This window comes from Uloborus diversus, chromosome 4 (assembly GCF_026930045.1).
Source record: "Uloborus diversus isolate 005 chromosome 4, Udiv.v.3.1, whole genome shotgun sequence".
NCBI classification, from domain to species: domain Eukaryota; kingdom Metazoa; phylum Arthropoda; class Arachnida; order Araneae; family Uloboridae; genus Uloborus; species Uloborus diversus.
The window spans coordinates 57,754,767-57,765,127 of NC_072734.1; the positions used below are offsets into that span (position 1 = coordinate 57,754,767).

General features: G+C 35.2%; 1 protein-coding gene across 2 annotated transcripts in view; it reads left to right on the forward strand.

Moving 5' to 3' along the window:
• LOC129221547 (proclotting enzyme-like) overlaps window positions 1-5,397 on the forward strand; it is a 69,767-nt gene extending 64,370 nt beyond the window's left edge. For both annotated transcript variants that reach the window (XM_054856037.1, XM_054856038.1), the window contains exon 9: window positions 4,020-5,397. In XM_054856037.1, coding sequence (XP_054712012.1) covers window positions 4,020-4,181 — 162 coding nt within the window. In that variant the 3' untranslated portion in view covers window positions 4,182-5,397. The remainder of the gene's footprint in view (window positions 1-4,019) is intronic.
• The last annotated feature ends 4,964 nt before the right edge of the window (window positions 5,398-10,361 follow it).

The following is a 10,361-nucleotide window of genomic DNA, read 5'->3' on the forward strand; positions in this document are numbered from 1 at the left end:
TATGCGCCATTGTGCATTCGTCCTAGATGATGATTTTCGATGCCGCTAAAACTTTGGCCATTGCTGAGTGTTTTGCAATATTACACGTTGGTTCTTCAATAGTTTGAAGATTTAACGGTAATTTGAATGCTGAATGAGCCGTACGGCATCCTTCTAACAATGTGGCTGCTATTCCAGAAGAAGCAACTGCAACCGCTATGTTGGATCTCGCCCGAACAGTTGCTAAAACTAATGACATAAGGAATGTCTTGCCAGTTCCACAAGGGGCATCTAGGAAATATAAACCACCATTTTCATCAGCGATTGCCTTCATTAAAGTATCATAAACTTCCTTTTGTTGGTAATTCAACAGGTGTACATTCCTTTGAACTACTAAATCTAATTCCTGGTGATCATATTTACGTTCCCGTTCTAATTCTCGATTAAATGCGTCATTCATTTCACGATTTGGCGCTGGCATTCCTAACCTGATTAATAAATTACCGCACATGAGGTAACACATATCTTCGATCAAGAGTAAAGCACGATTATGTATCTCCTCATTCATCTCAATATCGTGATTTCTGGAACTGACACGACTTTGATGTAAAATATCTTCTGACATACTATCCTTGTATTTGTGCCCCATGTTACATGGGTTTGATGGAAAACATGTCGAAATTATGATAGCGAATAATGTGCGTATCTGACTTGGAGATGCAGAGATAATGGCTTCAGCGATTGTCGTATCCCAATGGGTATCGTTTTCTAATAAGTTCAATTCTTCACATGCAGCACGATATGTTGGGAATATTACACCATTAACAGTTCGTAGTGTCTCAAATGAAGTTGGCCCACGCACATTTACCAGCAACAACCGCAAATAGAAACATTCATCATTCTTTGGATGAACTGTATACATACGACCAAGAGCATCAGTAGAACGCACATCTGGATACCCAGGAACCGCATCACCTTGCTTCCGTCTTTGAAAATTCTTGGATGAAGCATTCCAAGTATAATAACGTGGCATCTCCGAGTAAAGCAAAGTTCGTGCAAACTGATCGCTTTGGCAGATTGCAAAAAAACTGGTCAATGTAGTTGCTGGAGGTGTTTCAGCACGTTGCGTAGCATTCGAAGCCGTGAAATATACTCGTTGACCATTCTCCAGATGCACCGCCAAATGTATAACAGTAGGATGACGTTCGTGAATTGGAAATGCGAATATACGCCAAATCGCTTCATTACAGTTCACATAACGACCAACTTGATAGCGTGAAATTTCATCGTTGGTATTTGAGGATTGCAATCCAAAAACCGCCATATCACTGCCTTTCGTGACATATTTGCAAATATATTTTATTGACTTAACTGAATTGCAGTATTCAACGTTGCAATGTGTCTTGAACGTTTTAGAAATAAGTGGCGAATATGGAACAATCCAACTGTTGTCGACAACGAAATCCATTCTTTTCACTTTCGTTGTGACAGTTCGACCGTTGTCATGTGGTGATCGACGCCGATACAGCGGATACCCATCGTTGCCAGTGACAGTCTCCGCCGTTAATTTCCGTGGATATCGTTTAGAGCACTTTCCATCGACCATGCAAGGTGATTGGGGATTGATGGCACCACACTGTCCATGAATCATATTAGTAGTAACAACATCATGTAGGTCTGGATCGACTTCATGATCAGGAATCTCGGCACATATGATATCATCTATTTGGTCAGGCTGAATTCTTTCCACTAACCAAATAAGAATCTGTGCGTGCGGCAGGCCTCGCTTTTGCCATTCGATTGAATACATCCAGCATCGAGTATCTCCAAAGACGCGTTGTTTAACAATAAAGTTCATCAGGGACCGAATTTTTTGCCTGAATATACGTGCTGTGATGTCGTGTCTATCATTTGATGTTTGTCCGGGAAGCAGCAATTGAGTAATTTCTATCCATTTTGGATTACAGGTAAAAGTAATAAAGAGATCTGGCCGGCCGTAATGACGAACATATGTCATTGCATCTTGTGCATATTCATGCATATGACGTGGGCTACCAATGTACGTCGCCGGCAGAATAGTTAATCGACCAATATTAGCTGCATTTCCTTCAGTACTAACTGCATCACGTAAATGGACGTACTCCTCAGAACGCAGTTTGGCTTGGTTCAACCTAATAAATGTTAAACTTTCCGTTTCTATTTTTACATACATGTCAACGCAATACTGCTGAAACAATCGACGAAACCGCAGCAAATAGTTGTCAGCAATTTGACGAATCATCAAACGATATGCATAATAATTCATTGAGCTAACTTTCTTTGTAGTTTCTTCACCTGAAATTCAAAATTTGATAATTAACCATTTCAAAGACAAATAATACAGACATTAACCATTATTAAGACACTGATACTTTACCATTCAATGGATTTATCATTTTAATATTAAAATAATATCCATCTTCTCCTTGCCAAAACATCAGTGGGTATTGCAATGCGTCATATGATCGATGAGTTTCAGATATTTGTTGTAGTTGCCCAGTATCGCGACGTGTAAGCACAATATCGCGTTTTTCGAATTGTTCACCAACAATCAGGATGGCAACTTCGTCTACTGTTGGAGCATTAAATGTGCGTTCGTGTGTTCCAGATGGTCGTTTATCTGCTTTGATGACAACTTTATAGTCATCATTTGGCATTTGCTCTAAAGCACTCTTAAACAACCTGACCAACGCATGATGTTCATGAAGCAGACACTGCAAGTCTTGAATAATTGCTCGCTTCATTCCTGCATTGATCCCTAGGCGTCGATCAAGTTGTTCTTCCATGTTGCCCATGAAATATATTTGTAAAAATTTATTCTGTGTATCTTCGAAAGGTAATAATGATCCAATTCGATGGTGAATCTGTCCTTGTATCTACAAAATAAAAACCAGACAGTATTAACTGGGTTATAAACACTTTTTCTGTGGGAGAGTAGAGTTCAGTATTAGCAAATATAATACATACCAATAGATAAAGTAAGTTATTCTTTAACTACATTCTATGTAAGTACAAAAATAAATACCTTAAATGTCGGATTAAATCCTCCTTCTTCGATAATGTCTGCCCCAAATGACGTCATTTGGAAACAACTATTGTATTTTCGAGTATTTGCAAGAAAGTGGCGTGATTCTTGTGTTTCGCCACAAAGCAATGAATACAATGGCTCATGTGGCGGAGTCAACACTGGCAATTTCACTTTACCATTAAGGCAGCATAATCCAGGCGTTTCTCCGGAGAACTTTAATGCACCACAATACTCGCAAACAACGTCCGTTTGCCCAATGCAAACGCTAGGATGCAAGCTGTAATCATTGCTGCAATCGTATCGAAACGCTGCTCGATTCAAATCAGCTAAATATCTTGTTCTGCGTCGCAAATTATCTATTTGTTGCCTTCTGTTGTTCGTTCGACGATTCTGCATTGCCAACCGAGCTGTTTTACGGGCTGCTTCACTTTGCTCTCGTGATTGAGAAGCACGAAGTCGAGCCATACTATCGCGGCGCTGTTCACGTGCAATTTCTTGTTCTTCTTCAGTCCTTGCATTTGCAGTATTTTGTATTCTTCTTGCATTACGGCTTTGTCGGGAAAGATTCGATCGTCTTGGTCGCGGCATTATTAATTAAACTTCACTTCACTTCAATCCACTTGTTAATTATTTATTTAATAGAAATAGTTTTAATATTGATTTCTTACAAATATCAAATTGTCATCCATACGTCAATACATAGCTGTCATTTCATCACGTTTTATAGTGACTGACGTTTCATGTCAAGTCACACGGGAACGCTGTAGAACGGGATAAAAAGTATCCTATGTCCATCTCCTGGCTCTAAGCTACCTCCCTACCAATTTTCAGCCGAATCTGTTCTGCCGTTCTTGAGTTATAAGTGGTGTAACTAACACGACTTTCTTTTATATATATATATATATATATATATATATATATATATATATATATATATATATATATATTTTTTTTTTTTTTTTTTTTTTTTCAGGGTGATTCAGGAGGTCCGTTGACGACGATTGGCGACAAGTCTCGCTTTTACTTGGTGGGAGTCGTGTCTTTCGGAAAGTTATGTGCTCAACCTGGATATCCAGGTGTCTACACGAGAGTGACAGAATTCTTGGACTGGCTGGCAAGAAACCTGGCTGACTGAAACCAGAGGACGTTATAACATCCCCCCCCCCCAATGGAACAATACCTAAATTATTTTTATAGACTTCGTGAACAAATTGTGACAACTGCATGGTGGAAAAGACCCATATTTTAGTCACAAACTGGAATGAAGTGAAGTTGTTCTTTTAAAATGACTTGGCAATTCTTAATGTGTTCCATGATCATTGATTGGAAGAATGAAAAGGATTCGCAGAAAAGTGTTTACGTTACTTCTGAATGAATCTTTTAGGTGATTTTTAGAATCAGGAAACTGATCACTGCCGTTCTGTGACGAATATTACGTGATTGCTTGCTGAACTAATTCGACTAAGAACATCATCATTGACTGAGTGTAGGTGGTATTTTTAGTGATCTATATGTTCGAATGATCATCGTAGAATAATTCAAAACTTGATTATGACGTTTTGCATACGAGAGATTCACTTGAATGCTTTCATATTTGAATGATCATTTACTGATTTTTATCCAGTGAATTCCTTTATTGAATGACAGGTTGTCAAATGATTAACTTGAATGTTTTTTCACAATGGAATGAAAAAAACCTACTGTTTTTTTTCATTCTTATCATAATCGAATAATGGGTTATTGAATCGCATTATTCTCGTCGATCGTTATAGAATGTATTCCCCAAAAACATATCAGTTGCTAAATGATTCTAATTTTCGAAAGCTTTTCTAATAGAATGATAAGTTATTAAGCAATTAACGTGAATGTTTTGATTATAAACCAATAGATTATCGAGTGGGGTATATCATTATGTTGCGACATTTTTTTTCTTATGCAACTGAACTGAAGTCAATTTGAAATTTTATACATTTTTATTTTTTTAAGTAGAAGTATAAAGTTATCTCTCTGAGTTCTGAAATGCAAAAATCGTTTTTCAAAGAATATTCAATCTTTAATGTGTGGATTTTCTTATTATTTTCTTCTTCTTTAAACACAGTCTTGCTTAAATTCTCTTCGTATACTTTTAGTCACAATGGTATTAAGCATTAAACCAATCATTTCACTTAACTGAATCAAGGCTGAAGTTTTACCTCTTTTTCAGAGTTTGTAAACATACATAATGTTTATAGAAAAGGAAATGATGAAATAGTTAATGTGTATTCGAATTCGAAAATGCAAATTTGAAGTGTCTAAAATGAAATTGTTGCAAGTCACAGAAATCATTCGTATATTGTCATGTTTTTGTAAATAAATTTTACTGTAACAAACTTTGTCGTCGTAAAATTTATTTCCATTACTTTTCAGAAAGTCTTCAATGAATATTGTTTTTTTTTTCAATCCATAGAACAAAACAAACCAAATAAAATTCTAAAGCGGTCTTCAGAACTGCCATTGCCAATTTGAAAGTTAAACAATCTTAAAATACCTAAGTTGGGGCTTACCAAGCCGATGAGCAATGTGTGGATGGTAAATCCAACATGAAATGAATTTTGCTATTTTATTTATAACAAAAATTTACTAAATAAAAGCTATCTGGAACATCGAACTACTTTTGCAACTCCAGGCGTTTCGCTCTTGTAACGTTGCAAGCATTTTAGAAATGTAACAGTGTGTGTGTAGCAATTCCGCATTACGTGCAGATATTGCTGCAATGGAGAAAAATGCAGCACTTTCAAGCAACTGCAGAAGGTCTGTCATAAGATGGTGCAACAGAGTGATTCGGTACGTAAATTAAAAAAAAAAATCAAAACTAAACCATTTTAGACAGGATACTGGCGACTTTAGTTGCGAAGAATAATAATTAAACGTTGGTCAAGGTCGTTATTCCATGGACAACCTGTTCTCGGAAGTAATCGTCAAGTTTTTTTGAGCGATCACGATTGCTTATTGCTTTTATTTGACTGTTTTGATGTGCTATCATTTTATTTTCCCGCCAGCACCCTCTGCAGTATCACCGTTGACCGGCTCCTCACGATGCTGCTCCTCTAGCGAAAGCCATCTCCAGGTTGCGTTCATATCCTACACACACATTCACCTACACACATACACAAACACATACAGACACCTACACATACACACACGCATACATACAGACACCTACACATACACACACTCAAACACATACACACATATACACAACTACCCACATATTCATTCATGCACACAGACGCAAACACATATGCCTACACACATACACATACTCCGCCCCCACGCACACAGACACTCATGCACACAACTATCCACACACTCATGCCTGCATACAGACACAAACACACATGCCTACACACACATACACATATACACAAACACACATACCCCCCCACACACAAGCACACACGCCTACATACACACACACTCGTGATTGCGAAAAACATAATTTGAATTCAAGATGTCAAAATTCAAATTAATTTTATTTTATTTTTTTTTTCAATATTTTATTTTCATTTAGTCTTAATAGAGAGAACAATTTTAGCGGGTGTACTAATTGCACCTAGTATGTTGTGGTCATCATGAAATTATCTTCATCTTTTTCAAAATTATCACGGACCATTTGAGCGATTCGAGACAAAAGATGGAGAGCTTTAATTCTCTCTCGACCGATTTTTAAACCCTTGCATTAGTTTTTCAATTGTTCAAATTATAAATGAAAGCAAAAAGGTTTTATTTGCATCTCTCACATTTGAGTGACTGAAGCTAAAGAAATAATCAGTATCAATTTCGTTTGAGTTCATCTGAATATCAATTTTTGTTTTAATCTGAACATTAGTTTTGTGCGATAGGGCAGTCACATGTTACGAGAAAAGTGTTCAATTATACTGACTGATGCCATTATCCAGCGTGTCCTCGTTTGTAAGATCCTTGTATTTTCGCAACTTAGTCCTAGATGGATACTTCCAATTGCAAAAAAGGTCAAAATAAGGTGCAGAGTTAAGATATTGAAAGCTTGAAGAGGAAAAGAAAATGAGACAAAAATTTTTAATTTAACTTTTTAAATGTGCTCTAGGTCAGCTAACTTATATTTTGAGAAATCATATCCGTTAGAAAAAAATCCCAACACAAAAAGTTTGCCATTAGTACGACCAATATTCACCGCGTTATGAAAAGCAGCGTTTTGTGATTTACAACACTTTAAACTCGCAATAAATAACACCTTTTGTTTGAAAATATTAATTTAAAATTAGCTGTGGGCATAGAGTAGGTTTTTCCAAACTGTACGAACTTTTGTAGTGCGTTTTTATGTAACATAGCATAACATTTGCATTTATTTTTCAATAGCAATGAAAATTAAACCGTTTATTTAAAAAAACGTAGTCAAGCGACACACTCTAAAATTTCGAAAAAGCATTTTTACCTGCATATTGAAATTTTTCCATAAGGATTACAATGTTTTAAACTGAACGAGATACATATTTAGACATATTTCTTTCAATAAACAATGCTGTAATCATCATTTGAATAGTTTAATATGGTGATATAGATGTTTTCTTGAAATTAGCAATTTTGTCGTTTGACTGGTTTTTGAAATAAACGATTCAATTATGTATAAATATTTGGTTTTATTACTTCGACAACCTCATTCTTCTGAAAGGGCGATAAGTTCCAATCTCATCTTCTGCACGGTCCCTTTAAATTTTGAACTCTCAACCCCTTGATTTTTGATCGCTAGTGTTTGAAATATTTTGTGCTGGAATTAGTTTTCAATGAAAAATATTTCCCTAAATCTAAGTTAGGGGACCTACAGTCCGTACAAAAATAGATTTGGTAATTTTTCACTAATTTTCTTTTTTTCTTTAAACTTTCAATGCCTTAAGTCCACACCTTATTTTAATTATTTTTGCAAGTATGCATCTAGAACTAACGGATGCTAAAATAGGGGTCTTGCTAATGAAACGGGGACATGCTGTACATTTAAAGTGACCATCTCTTAATTGGACTCATCCGTATGAGAACTTTTATTTGATTCCTTGCAGTGTCGTGAAATGGGTTGACTTTGTGACAGCAGCGGTTAGATTGTGCCACATAAATGGGGTCGTTTCCAAAATTTTAAAAGTATTTTTTTGGAAAGAACATGCTTAAAAACATAGAATCTGACCATTTTTTTTTAAAATAATTTCTTTAAGTTTAATATTTAAAAAAAATACTTAAATTGGAGCTCTTTCATCGTTTAACGCTTCTGCTGATGACATCACAAATGATGAAATACCATTCAGTGTTGCCATTCACGGGTCCAAAATATTTAATTCGCATCTTTACTCACGTGTATCGGCAACGATATGGTTGGTAGCAAGCGTAGAGCGCAATTTTAATTCGCTGCTTGATTATCATTGCGTGGAAACGTAGTAGAAAGATGCGGGTGCATCATTTGTGACGTCATAAAGACCACGCCTTGTTTGAAAAATTGGGCATTTTGAAAAAAATAATTTAAAAAAAACTGCTATGAAAATGAAAGTATTTTCTGGGTCCATGTTATTATTATTATTATTATTATTATTATTATTTTACTCATTCTATCCATTTCAATGACTAAAAGTAGTACTTTTGACTGAAGGAAACCACCCAATTGTGGCGAACTATAAGAGATAGGATGCAGGTTTTATAATGCATCGAAGGTTTGAAACGTGATCCACTCTGCTTTTTCTTTCGCGTAATTTAATTTATTCTTTTTGTATTGGTATAGATACATATGATGTGGCACAATCTCAACCCATGCTGCCATTTAGTCAGCTCATTCGACTGCAAAATAGAATTTTATGGTAAAAAGTACTAGCAGCATGGGAGCCAGTACTTTTTACCAGGACTGCTGAGTAGGAAGAAAAATTGCCGACTCCGGCTCCTGGATTTTGAAACGTCAGACTCTGACTTTATTATTATTATTATTATTACTATTATTTTGTTCCAAATCCCCCTTCCTCATATGGGAAAGGGAGAAAACCTCTAAACAGAGATTGAAATACTAATTCCTTTTTATGAAATTTTCGCGTTGTATTTTATTGCAAACCTAAGATGTATACAACGTTAGAAATTCAATTTGAAAATCAAGTAATCCAATAGTTTCGATTTCTAAAGTGAGATTACTTAAAAATCCCATTAAAAAAATGAATAGGATTAATTTGCTCCCCTTTATTGTTTAACTAACACATGTTGATAAAATCATGTGCTTTCAAATTTTGAAAGCTGTAACTTGAGGGTTTTTTTTTTTTTTTGCATAGTCAAAAAACTTTTCTTGACAGGGAGCGGTTCTCTCTCCTCCCGGGTGACACTCATCTGGTGTGTACCACCTCAACTTAATCTCAGAGTTTATAAAAATTGAAATACTTTAATTCTGAAAAATTTCCCCAATAATATCCCTTTAAATCTTAAATTTTATCTTAAAAATCTCAACGAAAATATTGCACTATATTGCGGGGAGAGGTCGGGTACATGTACGTCTGGAACAAATTTTACCCAAAATGCGGCGGCATACAGCTTTTACAAATAGCTTTACTATAGCTACATTTTTTGGTTCAATTTTTTAATTTTAGTTTTATTGGCAGCTTTAGAATTAACCTTAATAAGAAGATTTCAGGATTAACTACAATTATTGAGTGACGTAACCAAGAAATCATGTACTGATTTTATTTTGAACTTTTTAGTGATAACCAAGCTTTCTTAGATAAAGTCTTTTCATTAAAAAAAAAAAAAAAAAAACATTTATATTTTATCATATCTTTTGGATTTGCTCTTTCGGCCCAAGCTAACATTTATTTGAATTGACTAAGAACCCTCAGAAGTTTCCCGACTTACTCAATACTATACTTCAATACTATACTCAATACTTCATACATTCCTTTTACTACTTTATAACTGAGATCGAGGTAAAAAAAATATATATTATTTTTATTTGAAAGTGATTACACTTAAGAAATGTTAGGCAGCAAAACTGTTTGCTGACAGTTACTATCATTAAAAAAAAAAAAAAAAATAAAATAAACAAACTAGGAGACGGTGTAGGTAGCTATTACAGAAAACTCGATGAACAATCAAACCAGCTGGTAGCCACAATGACAAGCATTTTCTTATTAGGAGCATGCAATCAAATTAATAGGTAGTCAGTTTTTTAAAAAATGCAAGGAGAGTCAGTGAAAATTAAAGAAACGAGCTGATATGTGCATCACATGACTTCCTTTTACTCCAATTTAATGTCATTTCCCCATTACTGGCAATTTTAATGTAA